General features: G+C 38.1%; 1 protein-coding gene and 1 long non-coding RNA gene across 3 annotated transcripts in view; one reads left to right on the plus strand and one right to left on the minus strand.

Moving 5' to 3' along the window:
* The window catches only part of PRTG (protogenin), a 152,485-nt gene that overhangs the window by 108,144 nt on the left and 24,208 nt on the right, over nucleotides 1–20,133 (plus strand). The window contains exons 12-14 of the mRNA XM_061431209.1: nucleotides 14,041–14,136; nucleotides 14,796–14,982; nucleotides 15,631–15,758. Of these exons, the coding sequence (XP_061287193.1) occupies nucleotides 14,041–14,136; nucleotides 14,796–14,982; nucleotides 15,631–15,758 (411 nt within the window). The remainder of the gene's footprint in view (nucleotides 1–14,040; nucleotides 14,137–14,795; nucleotides 14,983–15,630; nucleotides 15,759–20,133) is intronic.
* Nucleotides 1–20,133, minus strand: part of LOC133256256 (uncharacterized) — an 80,440-nt gene that overhangs the window by 53,798 nt on the left and 6,509 nt on the right. Inside the window, exon 1 of one of the 2 annotated variants that reach the window (XR_009739146.1) lies at nucleotides 5,391–6,538. The exons of the other annotated variant lie outside the window; for it this stretch is intronic. This is a non-coding gene — a long non-coding RNA (uncharacterized LOC133256256). Of the gene's footprint in view, nucleotides 1–5,390; nucleotides 6,539–20,133 lie in introns of those variants that run through there. 2 annotated transcript variants of the gene reach the window in all.

Consider the following 20,133-nt stretch of genomic DNA (forward strand, 5'->3'; position numbering starts at 1 on the left):
TTCTTTAAACAACTAAATGTTTCTTCTATCCATGGAATATTTATAAAATGATATTTATAATCATGTATCTCTTTTGTGTGTGGGGGGGTGGTCCACCAATGGCTTGTAGGACCTTAGTTTCCCAACTGGGAATTGAACCCAAGCCACGGCAGTGAAAGCGCTGCATCCTACCACTGGACCGCCAAGGAATTCCCTATAATAATATAGTTCAGGTTGAATGTAAGAAAACTTAGGTCTTCTGTTGAATATTTTATTTACCAGAAAATATTTTTAGTTTAATTCCTCATGCTTAAATTGTTTCTAATTCTCTATCATATGTGTTGAAAACTATTTAAAGACTTATTGAATAACTGCCAAGCACTGTCAAACATTTTCAGTGTCTTTCAGTACCTGAAAGACTTAAGATTTATATAAAATTTGGGTGGACCACTTATAGCCAAGTAACATGGTAATGACCTGCACCTGCTTGTATCAAAAAACTCTCAGAGTTCTCTTATCTGTTAACATCAAAATCAATTTCAAAGTGATAAATTCAGCAAAGATGAAATAAATTGCTGTAACAGTGCTTTTTGTGAGTTCTAAAGGAGGTATAAATAAATAACACAATAATGTTTTATCACTATCACTGATGAAGCTTATATTTCACCAGCTTGCATTTCATACTTGAGAAGAAATTTTAGACTGGTTTCAAGCTGTCTACCTGCTTCTCTCCCATCCTGTAAGCATGCTTTTAATTGCCGAGGGCTGAGATTTGGAGGAATGGTTATCAAGCCACAGATGTTTTTGCCATGAAACTCTGCACCTCCAACCAAGTCACCGTGGTTCAGGAGATGATAGATTGTATTTTCATGTTGCCTCACAAAAAGGTCAAAATGGCATGGTGAGCCCATGACAGTGAAAGGGAGAAATGTTAGTCCTGGAAGGAAATTTATTTCATGGCTTCAGGGGAAATGTGGTTGTCATGAATAGGCTCTCTCTGTCAGTCTATAAAAATATTGTTTGTAAGGCAATGATGTATGTCAGACAGACAGTGTCTGTGTGTTGGCAGACAGAGCAGCTACTTAAACAAATGCTAAGCCAAGTATAGTAGCATAAGTCAAGTACTTTGGATGTTTGTAGGGGTAAGGATTGCTCTTGATAGAAATATCAACATAAAGGAATTTACTTCATTTTCTGTAACAACTTTAAGTAAACTTCCTTTGAAAATTTTATAGCCTCTTAAAATGCTCCCCCCCAAATTCTGACACTTTTCTGGTGTTTGAAATTCTTGTCATTGACAATTGCTCTGTTTTATTCATTTTTATTCATTTTAAATTATTCAGGAACATATAGGTCGGGCTAGCCTTATTAACACTCCTCCTATAAGGATGTTATCAATTTTGAAACTGACAGAGCAGGTAAGCCTCTGCTCTTTTGGAGTCTTTCTGTTTCTCCTCCCAGCCTGTAGGAATTATCAACCACGGGCATAATTCCATGAATTGATGGTTTGGTAAGAGAGGTTCAGTGGCAGTCAAAATTAGACAGTTGAGGTGATTTTCTTCCACAGAAATTCCCAAAGGGAAAGGAATGCCATAAAAAGAAGATAAAAGATCAAAAACTGTGTTTGTTGGAGTCTCCAGTATCATTTTCAGATTTGTTTTCTCAGTGTTTGGATGTAAATCAGATTCACTCATGGCAATATTGAAGTAGAAATCTTCAACCCCAAATATTTCTTATCCAGAGAGCCCTAAGTAATACATTTATCAAAAATGAAAAGTAGATTTTTTTAAAATAGATTTTTAAAGTCTTGAAAATCTAATAGATATATAAAAATGAAATCACATAATTAAGAAAGAAATATCAGTATCACAGTATAATTGGGAAAGCGTTATACTTCTGGATTTTGCTAAACAATCCCAGTCTTTTGGGGAAGGTTTTTAAAATAGAGATGAACAATAGGGTATCCTTACTTTGGTAGGAAACTAATTCTCACACGTCATATACAAAGAACTTTCTTCCAAATTATCCTAAACGCAGTAGGAGAGGGGATGTTTTTACTGGGAGTGAGAGGTGTTATTTGTCTTCAGGCCCTTGGAGCGAGGAGGTACAGAACAAAAGGAACTGAGTCATTTCAAGTTTAGACAAATACTCAACCAACAGCTTCCGTAGAGAGCTATTCTGCAGAACACTTAAGGAAAGTTGGGAGAGTGGGGGATTTCCCACTCCATCTGCCATTGTATCCATTTTACACTCAAATAAATATTCTGTATATCACAGAACAAGTTTATAACATTCTTGGCATGGTGATCATACAAAAAAACCCCTTTTCTTTAAATTTAAATTCAAATGAAGTGAATTATGTTTGTGATTAACAGTCCCTTACAGAAATTCAATTTAACAAAAGAATAAACTTTTAATATAGGTTTAAAATTTGCATTGTTTTAGCTAAAAGTCCTTTGCTTTTATCAGAACACTAGCACGTTTATGTAAGGCATTATTTCAACCTTCGTGAACTAGCTTTTTCCATGCTTAACATAAATCTGATAATACAAGACAAAGAAACCCCTCTTAGAAGAGACTTGCTCTCCTAATTTGCAACATGGTTTAGAGAGAAGAGAAACACTAGTCTTTCACAGTTTAGATAACTTGAAGGCAAACCACATCATTCAAATGTGATTTGTGTTTTTGTTACTTTGCTTAAACATGGCATTTTAGAGTTATTTCACTCTGCTTTCCGTTCCCACCCATCCCCCTTAGCATTTTTTCTGCTCCTCTGCTGTTGGACCAGACTTGGTCTGGCCCCAGATTCTGTGTCAGAGGCCATGACCCAGGTGTCACAGTGGTCCGTACTGCTGGCCTCTTCTCTGAATAATTATATGGGGGTATTGTGTTAGAAGGACAGGCTTGGGGGCAGTGCAGTCACCCTGGCTATCCAGACCAAGGAGCTCTCCAGTCCAACCACAGGGGAACAATGGGTCTGAAAAGGCTCACACAAAACCTTGTAGCACAAAAGATTAAATTAAAAATGGACATTTGGCCAGACACTAGTTTCACCCCTGAAAATGTCACCTTTCTCACTTATTCTGAGCATTTCATACTTATACAGTGTTCATATATTGACCTTCTAGCAGCAGATTTTCAGATTGCTACTTTCAGATTACCTTTGCATGTGTATTCTAATTTATTTGATTATTTTTAATCCTTTGAGGATATCTTGTGACACTGTTGCTAGTATAAGCAAAGCTTTCTTTAGCAGTGGTTTAAGTAAGTATTTTAAAGTAATACATAGTGATTTTTAAGGTAACCCTTTTTGTCCTCTTAAGATGTTTTATTAAGCTGTCTGTAAATTGAACAAGTGGCAGGGGGCTGTCCAGAGGAGACGTGATTGCTTTACCTTACTCTGGCCCTAGGAGGATTATTTTTCCCACCACCTGATAAGTTTCCATTGAAGGATGGGTAATAAAACTCATTGTCTTCATGAGGTTTAAATGTTAGAAATGTCAGAGATGGACTCACTGCTGTGGAGTATGAGTTTTCTCATGGTCCTGATCTCAGGTTTTCCCTTAATTTTGTCCACCTCTGATCTGTCCACATGGGCCTGGCTCTTGTCAAGGCTTCTGGAGCCTCACCAGCAAGCCCCAGCCAGAAGAAACAGAGGCTTGGTTTTCATGACCCTGATGTTATCTCTTATTATTGTCCACAGCTAAATACTTTGTTAAATAATTGTCTTCTAGTATGCATTGTCCAGGAAGCCAAACTTCTAGAAATGTCAGTATCATCGGAAAGAATCCATAAATGGTGTCCATTAGTTTTACCATCTGTCTTTATCACCAGTCAGAGAGCACTTGGTCTTTATAGCATTTGGGGGAAAGTATTGGTGTAAGAGCTTCCTACAAAGTGAGTCTTCTAGTTTTTACCTTCGAACCTGTGTCTCTTACGTCCCCTGCATTGGCAGGCAGGTTCTTTATCACTGGCACCATCTGTGCCAGTGGAAGCCCCAAGGGTAGAATAGTGATCAAAATCCAGAAGAATTGAAACTCTGTAAATGTTTTCTCCTCAAAGTAAATTTTATTCCTTACTGGTTAAATGTATGATTATTTGTTTTTTTTTTTCCTAATTGTGTATTTGATTACTTTGAATGTATATTAATATCACCCACTTATTCAGAGCCTATTTTAGAGATAACCTAAACCCGGAATCAAGCCAGAAAAAGGGTTGAAGTCATAAAACCACTCAGTAGAGAGGATGACATTCTTTAGAATGTGTTCTCTTAATTTTACACTTGTACTCAAATTTTGCTCTCTGATTTCTTAAATACCCGTGATTATAAAACCACGGACCCCTGATTTTATCACATATCCCATAAGCACAGTATTGAAGCCAAAGGACAATAAAAGCAAGTTTTAAAAAGCCCAACTACTCTATGTTGTAGAAGATATACTAAGTGAACTTACAGTAAGCCCAGCTTATTTTTAGCATACTAAAGAATCAAAGAGATTTGAAATAGATGGGGGGTATTTTATATAGAAAAAAATGGTTAATTTTTTTCCCAGTTTTATTTATTTATTTATTTTACTTTACAATATTGTATTGGTTTTGCCATACATAGACATGAATCCGCCATGGGTGTACATGTGTTCCCCATCCTGAACCCCCCCTCTCACCTCCCTTCCCATCCCATCCTTCAGGGTTAATTTTTTGAGGGAAGTCAGTTTACTTATATAGAAGTATATTTATAAAATAAAAATAATAATTCTTATTTTATAGGGTTGTTGTAAGTATTATTTAAGATAAATGCAAATAAACATATAGTAGTTTGTTGGCATATCGGAGAAGGCAATGGCACCCCACTCCAGTACTCTTGCCTGGAAAATCCCATGGACGGAGGAGCCTGGTGGGCTGCAGTCCATGGGGTCGCTAAGAGTCGGATTTGACTGAGCAACTTCACTTTCACTTTTCACTTTCATGCACTGAAGAAGGAAATGGCAACCCACTCCAGTGTTCTTGCCTGGAGAATCCCAGGGACGGAGGGGCCTGGTGGGCTGCCATCTATGGGGTCGCACAGAGTCAGGCAGGACTGAAGTGACTTAGCAGTAGCAGTTTGTTGACATATAAAAGGTACTACATTTTCCCAACAATTCTTTAATATTATTATCACAGCAGTTCATATTTATTGTAGAACAGTTACAGGAAGCAAAGTAATTAAAATTTTGCCATATAGAGCCAGATACCACTATTAACATTGTTACACATCATAATAATAATGCATTTTCATTCCCTTCGTAACTCTGCCTCAGATGTCCCACCACTTCCTTGCTCCTTAACTCCATGTTTCCTGCTGCCTCTAACCTCACCCCTTTCTGATGAATTTGTTCTGTTAAAGGACCTAGATAACCAAATGTCATTCTTACCCTTGATGCTCTCTCTGCAGCTTTGGATATTGTCAACCAGCCTTCTCTTGGTTTCCATGGTATTTTACTTTCCTCGTTCTTCTCATGAGTCTTCAAGTCCACCTCCCTCCCTGCCCTCAGTTTCTAGTCGTTGCTGTCTTTTCTGTCCTGTAACACCCCTTCTTCGGTGTGAATGACTGCTGAATGTGGTTCTTCATCCTAACTGTTGGCTCCAGTCCACACTTCCAGTCACCTGCTGGTCAGCTCCACTCCAGTGCTTCTCTGGCATCTCGGATTTGGCATGTCACTGGCTCCACCGAGCATATCCTCTTCTATTTCTGTTGGTCAACCCAGGCTGGAAACTCGGGAACTTTCATACTCCTTCTTATTCATCGTTTCTCTCAACAGTCTCATTTAGTCAGCTATTTCCCAAGTATATGTAATAAAATCTGCAATGTCTAGCCTGGCTCTCAAAGCCCTCTGAGATCTCACCCCCAGCCCAACTTTTCTTTGTGACCCTCACTCATGCACCCTATACTGAGCACTTCTTTATCACTCATCCTTGATCCTAGTGTTCCTGTCCCCAAACCTTTGTTTATACTCTATTGCCTCCATCTCTTTTTTCCCCATGCCTACTAAAAGGTCAAATTCTGATCAGATGCACTTCTGTGGTGTCCTCTCCATGCCCCAAACTACTAGTAAGCTTCCCCTCGTTTTTAATTCCCTTAGAGTTCCAACAAATCTCTTTGCACCAGTTACTCCTATCTTGCATGGTGCTTATTTGTATCTTTGTCTTAACTCCCCTAGTACATTATTACCTAAACAAATTTGAGAGCAACTGAAATATTTCAATTTTGTAATCTTAAAGACAAGGAAACTGAATGCCAGGATGGAGACTACCTTTGCAGCCACACTGCTACTAAATCCAAGATTAAAATCCAAATCCCCCAATTCTCAAACCAGCCCCCTCCTCTGCATTTATTTATTTAGAACTAAAAAGCACCTACTCAGTGCCAGACATTTTCCAAATCATTTTATGTATATAAATTCATTTAATCCCCATTTTATAGAGGAGGAAACTCAATCTGAACCCAAGTAGTCTTATCTGCTCCCAGGGTCTGTCCTTTCACCATTATACCATTCTGCCCTTCTACATGAGAGGGAAGAGGGATTAGGGGTCATAAGATGCTTCTCGTTGTCATTCAGTCACTAAGTTGTGTCTGACTCTTTGCAACCCCATGGACTGGAGCATGATAGGCCTCCCTGTCCTTCACTATCTCCTGGAGTTGGCTCAGCTTCATGACAATTGAGTTGGTGATGCCATCCAACCATCTCATCTTCTGTTCACCCTTCTCCTCCTGCCCTCAGTCTTTTCCAACATCAGGGTCTTTTCCAGTGAGTCGGCTCTTTGCTTCAGGCCAAAGTGTTGGAGCTTCAGCTTCAGTGTTAGTCCTTCCAGTGAATAGTCAGTGCTGTTGTTTCTAATAATTAGTTTATTACTATTGGTATTTTTATCTGTATATCATTTTTATTTGTAGGTTATTATTATTGTTGATGTTATACACTGTCACTACTTTAAGTACTTCAAGTGAATCAGTTTCTGTCCTCCTCTCACCGCCTCAAGAGAGATGCTTTATCATCATCACATCCATCATATAGATTACTTTAACAAAGGTAAAGAGAGAGAAAATAAACTTCCCAAGTTACACAGTAATGACCAAGGTAAATTGGAATCCAGGCTGTCTGGGTCTGACATCTCAGCCCTTAACCCTTTTGCTAAACCATCTCTTAGCTTCCTAGTAGTGCTGAGCCATTAGATAAGTTGTCTTCTGTTTGTCTCAGCACCCTGTAGAGGACAAGTGACAAAAGCAGCACCTCGCTCACAGGGTTTTTAACGTTCACATGAAATACTTCTGGGTATGACGAAAACTGATCCAGGGCAGCCCTTTCCCCTTTCTCCAGCTTTGCATTTCATCAAGTCTTTATAATATGGTGAAACTAAAGCAGTTGCCCTGGAGGAGAAAACGGCAACCCATTCCAGTATTCTTGCTGGGATAATCGCATGGACAGAGGAGCCTGGCCGGCTACAGTCTATGTAGGGTTGCAAAGAGTCGGACACGACTGAGCAACTTAGCATGCACAGTCAAAGCAGTATCGCATTTCCTGGACTTGAATTGCTCTTTCATCAGTTTCAGTGGGTATCAGAGTATCTCCCACCTTAATAGCTAGATGAGTCATCCTTGTCCTTACAGGCACACAGATGCCATCTAGTGATAGAGAAGAGAAATGCAAGTTATTTTAAGTAAAACCCTGGAAGAAGGCAGGGGTTTTTTGTTGTTTTGTGGTCTTTGAAAACCTGTTGCAGTGAAAAGTGGGTGATATTTTACCAACACTTTCAGTAGGTTACTTAAGATTTTGTGTCAAGATACAATTAATGCATGGTTGTTAAATCATATGATTTTAGAATAGAATTAAAGCAGGTTCTGTTTTAATCTTTGTGCATCTTTAAAAGACCTGTGCATTACAAGGAGTCTCATTGTACTGATCTTTGTTTTTGTTTTTTTTTGCTCCAAGTTGTTGTCGCTGAAAGGTAATAAACACCTAACTGTTAAAACTGGATATAATTAACAATAAATCAATTTGTTGTGTCCATCTGCTTGATGTATCTGATGCTAGTCCTCAGATTTTCCCATACTTCATTTATATGAAACAATCTACTGTTCTTCCATTAGGGAAGAAATCTATTAAGTCGCTTTCCTAAGCATTTATCTTCATCAGGTAGTTTCTTTGTTAACACATGATAACGTATTCAATTAATATAGAAGACATAGGTGAAGGTGGATTTGACACTAAGAGGACTATACACCATGTGACGTGGTTGCCACAACAGCAAGCATTCTTAGTGGCCATAAACATAAAACACAGCTCCTTCAATATGTGTACAACTCTGATACACATTTGAGGGCTTTTGCCAGCTCTGCAAACCTGGGAATGTTCATGAGGACAGAGGGTAGTTAGAGCTCAGCTTCATTGTCTGCTAATTGCTGATTTGCTGATATTCTGGAGTCTGAACCTTGCTTGTATGAACGAATAGCCTTCATATCCATTTGCCTTCAGCAAGATGATCCCCAAATTTAAGTGCACCCTACTTTTGGTAGTGCCTTTTCTGTTATCCCAGGCAACTTTACTCACATAATGACAGCAGTAATGTTGTCTTTACTAATTATAGGAACTGTACAAAGCCCTTAATAGGCATGATTTCATTTAATACTGTCGAAATTCCTATAAGTGATTATATCCCTGTTTTCCAAATGAAAATAAAGCTTAGAAAACTAAGAAACTTACTCAAGGTTATACAGTTGGTAAACAGTACACATATTCATTTCCTAGTCTATCCCTGTTGGCAGATTGAAATTAAGAGTTTTCTAATCCTTGAGTCTTCTGTAAAGTGCCTGACTTTTAGTAGACACTTGATAGATGTGTATTTGATACCTGTGAACTCTTTCTTGGCCAGCTAGACTTCTGGTTCTGATTCTCCCTTATGTGAAACAAACTCATATAGAAGAACTGATAGTAAGAATGAAACAAAGCGAAGAAAGAGAGGTGGGTCCTAGGACCAGTGGAGAAAAAATAAAAGGTAGAACCGTAGTCGTGTTTTAGAAAGGAGAGCTTCAATTTTGGCCACAAGTTGACTCCCTAATAAAGACAGGTTAATTTGGCTGAGATCTTGAGCACATTAACTTAAACTGACACTCCAGAGTTAAGTATCAAAATGTTTAGCCAGATATGTGTTAAATTAATTTGGGCTTCCTTTCCTGACCCTTCATCTTTATATATTGCTAAAGCTTTAGACAAGTTTAACCATAAATCCATATGCTACCTATCACCCCTGGGATCAGTTAAGAAATTAGCCCTGTTGAGGAGTGATTTCTATGCCCCTTGTATTGAGTTTTGAAGGAAGTGGGACCAGCTCTCTCCCCCATTTCTCATTTTCCTTCCCTCACTGGGTTTTGAGGAGGCCTGTGCTGTTCTTTGTGGCTGCTGTTCCTGACTCTGCTGGTTTCCCCTGAAACCACAGAATTTAAGTCTGCTGAGTCTTTTGTAACCAAGCACCACATACGTGGCAGTGCTTGACTCAAGAAGGCCTCTAACAGGCCCTGGAAACTCGCTCCCCAGGGCATTTCACAACATTGATCCTAAGTCTCTGCTTTGTCCCTTTTGTATCATCACAGGGTCTTTGCAGAACTGTAGAGTTTTATGACTTGTGCTACTTTGCTGAGGTTCATTATGTGTGCACTTAACTGTACTTAACATGTTGGTCCTAAATTTTATTTTTTTATTCTGTATCTTTAATTTTGTTAATTGTGCAACTGTTCTCTGTTTTCTTTCTTAGCTGGTAACTTGTTGCCTGGTTATGGTCATCTTATGGGCTTCCCTGGTGTTTAATGATGAATTTGCCTGCCAAGCAGGAGACGTGGATTTGATCCCTGGGTTGGAAAGATCCCTTGGAGAAGGAAATGGCAACTCACTCCAGTATTCTTGCCTGGGAAATCCCATGAACAGAGGAGCCTGGTGGGCTATAGTCCATGGAGTCGCAAACAGTTGGACATGACTTAATGGCTAAACACCAACAGTGCTCATCTTAATGTTATTTGAGGTCTTCTGGTCCTTGGGTCCCCTCTTAAATTTACAAAAGTAGATGAAATGAAATTTCTAGCAAATTGACAAACAAGAATGAGCCAGGTTTTTCCTGGGGTCTCTGGATTCACAAACCAAAATAATACAGCGACTAGATTTTAAAATTGGAGTCATATTTTTATAGCCTAAGAGAGAGGAATACATGGCAAATGCAAGCGGCCCACAGCTCAGCTTGGTCCCTAGCCTGGTATTTTTTATTTTTTAAAGTAAGATTCTTTATAGAGCATGAAGAATAGATCACATGTGAACAAATGTGAATGGATTTTCCCTTTCCTTTACATTATTTTTCCTACCTAGTATGTCCTCGGAGAAGACAATAGCACCCCACTCCGGTACTTTTGCCTGGAAAATCCCACGGATGGAGGAGCCTGGTGGGCTGCAGTCCATGGGGTCGCTAAGAGTCGGACACGACTGAGCGACTTCGCTTTCACTTTTCACTTTCATGCATTGGAGAAGGAAATGGCAACCCACTCCAGTGTTCTTGCCTGGAGAATCCCAGGGACGGGGGAGCCTGATGGCTGCCGTCTATGGGGTCACATAGAGTCGGACACGACTGAAGTGACTTAGCATAGCATAGTATGTCCTAGTGGCTCAGACAGTAAAGAATCAGCCAGCAGTGGGGGAAACCCAGGTTCAGTCCCTGGGTTGGGAAGATCCCCTGGAGAAGGGAATGGCAACCGACTCCAGTATTCTAACCTGGAGAATTCCATGGACAGAGGAGTCTGGTGAGCTACGGTCCATGGGATTGCAGAGAGTTGGGCACGACTGAATGACTAACACACACAGTATATCTTAAAAAAATTTTTTTTCTACTAAAATAATTTCCAAAATTATCCTGGTTCATGTTTTATCTTTTTTGTGTGGAGAGAAAGGAATCTCATTTACTCAGTGTATTGAATACTTATTTGCCTGTCTGTGGTTTACCTTTACCTGACCTCACATGGACTTGAAGGGGAAGGAGCCCAGCGCTGGAGATGGTTGCTCTGGCCACGTGGATGGTTTCCAGGGGGCCTCAGAAGAGCTGCCTCTTCTGGTGTAGGGCTTGCTGGCGTCTGTGCTGAGTGGGTAATAGCCAGGCGTGGGGCATGTTGAGGAACCAACTGTGTTCTCTCATCTTCTTAGGACATTTAAGCTGCTTCTGTCTGATCGGCAGCAACAAAAAAGGTTAATTCTGGGTTTAAAACTTGGGGTAAGCAGCTCACTTTTTTAAAAGAGGAAAATGAAGAATCAATTTTAGGGCTAAAAATAAGTAACCATTCCGGAGAGGTGTTTATGAAGTGTTGGTTGACTGTTTGCACAGTGGAAAAAAGCTTAATCTCTCTACCTCTACTCATAATGCTGTTTCATCCTTCTTTTTCTATGTCTCGTAACTCCTGGCATAACACATCACACTCAGGAGGCTGTCCTAAAGGTACTCTTCTAATTGAATAGAGATAGGATAAAGCAATATGTTTGAATAACTTCTGCAGAGAGGTGATTGAGTTACATTTGTACCCATTCACAGGGAGAATTTGTAATGTGGGTCTCTGGATTCAGTTGACTAATGAATACAGCAATAGGAAGAAAGAAAGAAGAAAACAGATTCAAATTAAGTAGCCACTGATCTGAACAGAAGCCTTTTGAATCTTAGAATTTCAGGGCTGAATATTAGAGATCATTTCAGTGATGAAACTCAAATGTGTTTATGTTTTCTGATAATTATCTTATAAAATTTGAAAATTTCTGTTTTAAAATGCATTATCAGAAGACATACTTACTGTGACAAAGGCACTTGTATTTGTGTAAATTTAAATGCCCTGTATTTTTGTCATAGAAATATCCACAAGTTCTTGGTTCAGCTTTGTGTGACATTGGACATGCTACTTAACACTTTTGTATGATGGTTTATAAAATAGGAATAACAAACATATGTCTTACAGTGTTTTGTTTAAAAGATATTCTCTATAGGATGGTGAAATGTTAGTCTTCTTACCTTTCTATCTAGAAAGTACAGAAATGTTCTAAGTTGTATACATTTTTCTTGTGTAATTTTGTCAGAACAGAAAAATTTTATGTTTTAGGATATCCTTTTAATGCATTTAATATTAAATATTAAAATGCATCCATTTCAAAAATATTTATACAAAGTCTTAAATTACATTGGAAAATTTAGTAAACTTCACATCTTGTTTTTGGATTTTAAATGTTTGAATTCAGTGTAGAATTATTTTTATTATATTATTCTAAGGTTTTTTTCGCATTTGATATATCTACTAAGGATGATTTTTTTCCTTTGTGAAATTCCTATGGATTTATTTATATATGTTATTATTATTTAGAGAATTATAATGTAGAAATACATTAGAAATAGACTTGCCATATAACCCAGCGGTCCCACTTCTGGGTATATATCAAAAGGAAATGAGATCAGTACCTCAAAGAGTTATCTACATCCTCATGTTCTTTGCAGAATTAGTCACAGTAGACAAGCTGTGAAAACAACCTGAATGCCTGTTAGCAGGTAAATAGAAAAATAAAATGGGGCACACACACACACACACACACACACACACACACACACAATGGAATGTTATTCAGCTTTTAAAAAGAAATCTTACCATTTTCATGACTTAAATGAAATAGAGGACATTATGCTAAATGAAATAAGCCAGAAAGACAAATATGACATGATTTCATTTATATATGGAATCTAAAATACTTAAACTCTCAGAAGCAGAAAGTGGAATGGTGGTTACCAGGGGTGGGGAAAATGGGGAGATGGCTCGAGTTTCAGTTATGCAGGATGAGTAAGTTCTGGAGGTCTGATGTACAGCATGGTGATTGTAGTTCTCAATGATGTATACTTGAAATTTACTGAGAGTATAAATCTTAAATGTTTTTACCACATATATACATGCACACACAAATGGTTAAATAGTGAAGTAATGGGTCTGTTAATTCACTTGATTATAGTGATCATTTCACAATGTATACCCATATCAAACATCAAGGTTATATACTTTAAATATATATAATGTATAAATTTTATTTGTATATTAAACAACTATACCTCAATGAAGATGTGGGGAAGAAAGAATTACATTATTTCTGAATAATGTTTATTTTTGCCTTAAGCAAGTATTATTCTATAGGTGTTATCATAAACACTAACATTTAAATGTATTTATATCATTAAGCTTCATAAATATCTCCTAAAGTATATTTTTAAAAATTTTTAACCACTTAATTCCTCAAAAACCTGAAAAAATTTTTTGTTTAATATGTATGAGAATCCCAGGGTTGGGGGAGCCTGGTGGGCTGCCGTCTATGGGGTCTCCCAGAGTCGGACACGACTGAAGCGACTTAGCAGCAGCAGCAGCAGCAGCAGACTTTTAGTTTCTGTATTGTGATAGTTAATGATCTCCAGTAGAGGGAGCTCCAACTCATCTTTCTTAATAAATATAGCTCTCACCTGAAATGTGAGTGTGAGGAAAGGGCATAGGATGAAATAAAGTTAACACACGGGTGTAAACATTTTCAAAGTTACTAAAGAATGACAGCTGTAATTCTTAGGGGGAAAACAATCTCAGTTTGATTTCCATGCTTTTAACTTAACTACCATCAAATAACTAAACAGAAAACTATGTAGCTTAACCACTTGTAAGGAATCCATCAGTCAGCCCAAGGCTTTTAAAATCAAGAATCTATGTCTGGTCATTTGAGGAAGGGAGAAAACAGTGGTGGTAATGTTTTTGTTTGAAGTAAGGTTAAATAAAGTAAAATTTTATTAATTGGTATTATTGTGACTGTCTAGTCACAATAGCAAAGGTGAATTGCTGAGTCATTGTGTAGGACAAGGAGAGAGAAAATTTTCATTTTATTTAGAGCTTTTACTCATTCAGAATATTTTAAAACCAAAATCTAGAAAATCTATAGAACCCTTGTTTCCATCTAGAAAACTGGAACTAATTATTACCTGTTGGTTTCTTTACAGACCCGAGAAGAAAGTATCATGTGAGGCTGCTGGCTTACAACAGCATAGAAGATGGCTACCAGGCGGATCAGACAGTTAGTACACCGGGATGCGTGTGTAAGTAAGAGCTGCACTAGCTTGTTTCACTGTGTAAGACTCATCCTCTTTTTTTCTCCTCTTCTTTCTTTAAATTTAAGTGTCTTTACTGCTTGGATACCTTGATGGTTTTATTACTTTTGTATCTTCCAGGATACTCAACATAGAATTTGGAACCAAGTACATACTCAGTAACTATTTGAGACTTGTTTAATCATAAGAACCTGTTTTAGTTTTGCATGCAAGAGATCATTAGAAATTAAACTAGGAAAATAACCCTGAATACCTACATATATTTTCTTTTATCTCCTTTAACCTTGAGGCTAATTGTTTCCTTCCAGTTGCTGTTCAGTTTTATTGCTACTGAAAGCTGTTTGGTTTTATTGCTACTAAAGAGGATGTCAGTCTAGTTTTTAAGTCTACTGCTGGCTTTCTGAATATTTTTGGCTGGTAGCTTGACTCCTCTGTGCTTCTGTTTTGCATTTTAAGTATTGATAATATTTAATTCCTTATCTAACTCATGGAAGAGTCGCTCAGGTTTGAACGATGTATCTCTAGACCACTGTGAACCTTTGATGGAATAAAGACCTAAAGGGAGGGGTGTTACGATTTTACCATTTTACGACTTTCTGTATTAAATATTACGCCATGTGCCAAAGTAATATTGTCTTTTTCAATAGCTGTTCGTGATCGCATGGTTCCTCCTCCACCACCACCCCACCATCTCTATGCGAAGGCTAACACCTCATCTTCCATTTTTCTGCATTGGAGGAGGCCTGCATTCACCACTGCACAGATGATTAACTACACCATCCGCTGTAACCCTGTTGGCCTGCAGAATGCTTCTTTGGTTCTGTACCTTCAAACGTATGTAACTTCTATTAATGGTTGTTTTCTTTGCTCTCCTCCCCACTCACACTTCCTTCTTTACCATCTTGAGCCAGCTTGAGCTTCAGCTGTAAGCAGTTGTCTCAGGACCTGTTTTATGTATACAGTGGTGGGAGATTTCATCTTTACATATTCAATATGAGAACCATATTTTTTGAAACTGAATTTTCAAAAATGATTTTTTTTTGTTTCCCTAGACTCACACAGCAAAATTAGACAAGAAACTATCAATATTAATGACCTTCAATCAGCTAAACTTAGCATTTTTAAAGAAGGAAACGAGACAATTTTCAGATTACATCAAAAAATAAACCTAGTTATTCTGTTTGCTAGGTTATAGTTAGAAACCCATAAAATGCTTTAAAGGAATGATTTGACTTCCAGTATTTCAGAGGAAATCCCTTTGATTTGGGACATATTTATACTCTTAATTTCCTAGTTTCCTCTTGGAGAGGCCACTTTTAGGCTTATTTCTATAATATCAAATATAGCATTTTAACAGTCAAATTAGATTCCTAATTTTTTTAAAAAGAAAATGAAGAGGTAATAATAACAATAACCTATATTGATTGGAAATACAATCTTTTAGAAACAATGTACTAACAATTTTATTACTACTTATTATAGATCAGAAACTCACATGTTGGTTCAAGGTCTAGAACCAAACACCAAATATGAATTTGCTGTTCGACTGCATGTGGATCAACTTTCCAGTCCCTGGAGCCCCGTTGTCTACCACTCTACACTTCCGGAAGGTAAAGAAAGCAACTCCTTGTGGGTTTTACCTACATATTTGATGTGTGTGTGTGTGTGTGTGTGTGTGTGTGTCTCACTTTGAAGAAGAATCTACCCTGGTTGCCACCTACCAGTCTACCTGTATATATTTGTGTTGCTTCTTAACTTTTGAAGTTTCTTTTCCTTTATTATAGTAAAAATATTTTTCCTCTCAATGTGTTGCACAAGCAAGTGAACTTAAATTTAGGGTCATTTTAGGGGGTGCTACATTTTCTAAGAACAAGTATAATGTACAAGGCTGCACCCAGGCAATTTAAAATGGAAGTAAGTAAATAATGTATTTAATGATGTTGTTGTTTAGTTGCTAAGTCATGTCCAACTCTTGCGAACCCATGGACTGTAGCCTGCCAGGCTCCTCTGTCCATGGGATTTCCCAGGCAAGAATATTGAAGTGGGTTGCCATTTGCTTCTTCAATTTAATGATATTAGGAGGCCATATTAGAACCTAATGTGAGTAGTAGCTTGATGCTGTGCATAGTACAGTATACATGATACCTGACTGAGCACCAATTCTGTAGCTTACCTATAGCACTTGCTAAAATGTTTCATGTCTCTAAACCTGCATTTCCTTTTTCTGGAAAAAAAATTTTTTTTAATTATTTATTTATTTGGCTGCATTTGAGTCTTAGTTGCAGCATGTAGGCTCTTTCGTTCCAGTGCAGGGCTCTCTAGTTGTGGTGTGGGCTCCAGAACTCGCAGGCTCTCTAGTTTTGGCATATGGGCTTAGTTGCTCTGCTGCATGTGGGATCTTAGTTCCCTGACCAGGAATCTAACCCACATCTCCTGCATTGCAAAGTGGATTCTTAACCACTGGACCACCAAGGAAGTCCCAGCATTTCCTTTTTTTAAAAAAAATTAACTTTTCTTGGGATATAGTTGCTTTACAATGTTGTGTTAGTTCCTATTGTACAGCAAAATGAACCGGCTCTACATATACATATATCCCCTCTTCTTTAATTTTCTTCCCATTTAGGTCGCCACAGAGCATTGAGTAGAGTTCCCTGTGCTACACAGTAGAATCTTACTAGTTACCTATTTTATACCTAGTTAGTGTATATATGTCAGTCCCAGTCTCCCAATTCATCCTACCCCCTCTTGCTGCTTGGTATCCGTACATTTGTTCTCTACATCGTTGTCTTTATTTCTGGTTTGCAAACAAGTTTATCTGTATTCTTTTTCTAGATTTCACATATAGGCAATGTTATATGATATTTGTTTTTCTGATTTACTTCACACTGTATGACAGTCTTTAGGTCCATCCACATCTCTGCAAATGGCATAATTTCATTCCTCTTTATCTTTGAGTAATATTCCATTGTCTATATGTACCACATTGTATATATGTACCATTCTTCTGTCAGTGGACATTTAGACTGCTTCCATGTCCTGGCTATGTAAGTAGTGTTACAGTGAACATTGGGGTGCATGTATTTTTTTTGAATTATGATTTTCTCTGAGTATAAGCCCAAGGGTGAGATTACTGGGTTATATAGTCGTTCTGTTTTTAGGTTTTTTAAGGAACCTCCATACTGTTCTCCATAGTGGCTGTATAATTTACATTTACTACCAACAGTGTACGGAGAAGGCAATGGCACCCCACTCCAGTACTCTTGCCTGGAAAATCCCATGGACGGAGGAGCCTGGTAGGCTGTAGTCCATGGGGTCGCTAAGAGTCGGACATGACTGAGCGACTTCACTTTCACTCTTCACTTTCATGTGTTGGAGAAGGAAATGGCAACCCACTCCAATGTTCTTGCCTGGAGAATCCCAGGGACGGTGGAGCCTGATGGGCTGCTGTCTATGGGGTCGCACAGAGTCAGACACGACTGAAGCGACTTAGCAGCAGCAGCAGCACAAACAGTGTAAGAGGGTTCCCTTTTCTCCAAACCCTCTCCAGCATTTATTGTTTGTAGATTTTTTTGATCATGGCCATTCTGACTGGTGTAAAGAGATACCTCATTGTAGTTTTGACTTGCATTTCTCTAATAATCAGTACTGTTGAGCATCTTTTCATGTGTTTGTTGGCCATCTGTATATCTTCTTTGGAGAAATGTCTGTTTAGGTCTTTGCTCATTTTTTGATTGGGTTGTCTGTTTTGATATTGAGTTGCATGAGCTGTTTATATATTTTGGAGATTAATCTCTTGTCAGTTCCTTCATTAGCAAGTATTTTCTCTCCTTCTAAGTTGTCTTTTCATCTTATGATTTCCTTTGTTGTGGAAAAGCTTTTAAGTTTAATTAGGTCCCATTTGTTTATTTTTGTTTTTATTTTTGTTACTCTAAGAAGCGGGTCAAAATAGATCTTGCTGTGATTTATGTAAGTGTTCTGCCTATGTTTTTTTAATATTATTTTTATTTATTTATGTGGCTGTGCTGGGGTCTTAGTTGTGGGATGCGGGATCCAGTTTACCCCACCGGGGATTGAACCCAGGCCCCCTGTGTTGGGAGCATAGTGTCTTAGTCACTGAACCACCAGGGAAGTCCCTGTCTATGTTTTCTCCTAAGAGTTTTATAGTGTCTGGCCATACATTTAGGTCTTTAGTCCACTTTGAATTTATTTTTGTGTGTGGTGTTAGGGAGTGTTCTAATTTCATTCTTCTACATGTACCAGTTCAGTTTTCCCAGCACCACTTACTGAAGAGACTGCCTTTTCTCCATTGTACATACTTGCCTCCTTTGTCATAGACTAGGTAACCATAGGTGCATGGGTTTATCTCTCAACTTTCTATCCTGTCCCATTGATCTGTGTTTCTATTTTTGTGCCAGTGCCATACTCTTTTTTTAAAAATTTAACTTCTTAGTTTGTACTGGGGTATAGCTGATTAGCAAACAATGTTGTGATATTTTCAGGTGAAGAGCAAAGGGATTCAACCATACATATACATATATCCATTCCCCTCCAAACTCCCCTCCCATCTAGGCTGCCACATAACATTGAACAGAGTTCCATGTGCTATACAGTAGGTCCTTGTTGGTTATCCATTTTAACTATAGCAGTGTAAATAACCCAGCTCCCTAATTTTCCTATCCTAATTTTCCCATCCTTCCCCCGCAGCAACCACAAGTTCATTCTTTAACCCTGTGAATCTCTTTCTGTTCTGTAAGTGAGTTCATTTGTATCATTTCTTTTTAGATTCCATATGTAAGGGATATCATACGATATTTCTCTTTCTCTGTCTGACTGACTTCACTGTATGACAGTCTCTAGGATGTTGCTGCAGATGGCGTTACTTCATTCTTTTTAATGGCTGAGTAATATTCCATGTACCACATCTTCTTTATCCATTCCTCTGTCAATGCACATTTAGGTTGCTTCCATGTCTTGACTATTGTAAACAGTACTACAGTGAACACTGGAGTGCATGTATCCTTTCAGATCATGTTTTCCTCTGGGTATATGCCCAGGAGTGGGATTGCAGGGTCATATGATAGCTCTGTTTTTAGTTTTTCAAGGAACCTCCATACTGTTCTACATAGTGGCTGTACCAATTTACATTCCTAACAACAGGGTAGGAATGTTCCCTTCTCTCCGTATCCTCTCCAGCATTTATCGTCTGTGGATTTTTTGACAATAGTCATTTTGACTGGTGTTAGATGATATCTCATTGTAGTTTTGATTTGCATTTCTCTAATAGTTAGCACTGTTGAACATCTTTTCATGTGCCTCTTGGCCACCTGTATGTCTTCTTTGGAGAGATGTTTATTATAAGTCTTCTGCTTATTCATTAATTGGGTTGTTTGTTTTGATGATGTTAAGCATCATGAGCTGTTTATAAACTTTGGAAACTAATCCCTTGTCAGTCACATTATTTGCAAATATTTTCTCCCAGTCTGTGGGCTGTGTTTTGGTTTATTTATTGTTTCCTTTGCTATGCAAAAACTTTTTTGAGTTTAAGTAGGTCCCATTTGTTTATTTTTGTATTTATTTCCATTATTCTGGGAGACAGATTGAAAAACATACTGCTGTGATTTATGTCAGAGACTGTTCTGCCTATGTTTTCCTCTAAGAGTTTTACAGTGTCTGGTCTCACATTTCCATCTTTAATTGATTTTGAGCGTATGTTTGTGTATGGTATTAAAGAATTATCTAATTTCATTTTTTACATGTAGCTGTCCAGGTTTCCCAGCACCATTCATTGAAGAGACTGTCTTTACAAGAATTTGTAGTCTTGCCTCCTTTGTCATAAATTAATTGACCATTGGTACATGGATTTATTTCCAGGTTTTCTATCCTGTTCCACTGATCTATATTTCTATCTCTCTGCCAGTACCATACTGTCTTGATTACTGTAGCTTTGTAGTATAGTCTGAAGTCAGGGAGCCTGATTCCTCCAGT

This window comes from Bos javanicus, chromosome 10 (genome assembly GCF_032452875.1).
Source record: "Bos javanicus breed banteng chromosome 10, ARS-OSU_banteng_1.0, whole genome shotgun sequence".
NCBI lineage: Eukaryota > Metazoa > Chordata > Mammalia > Artiodactyla > Bovidae > Bos > Bos javanicus.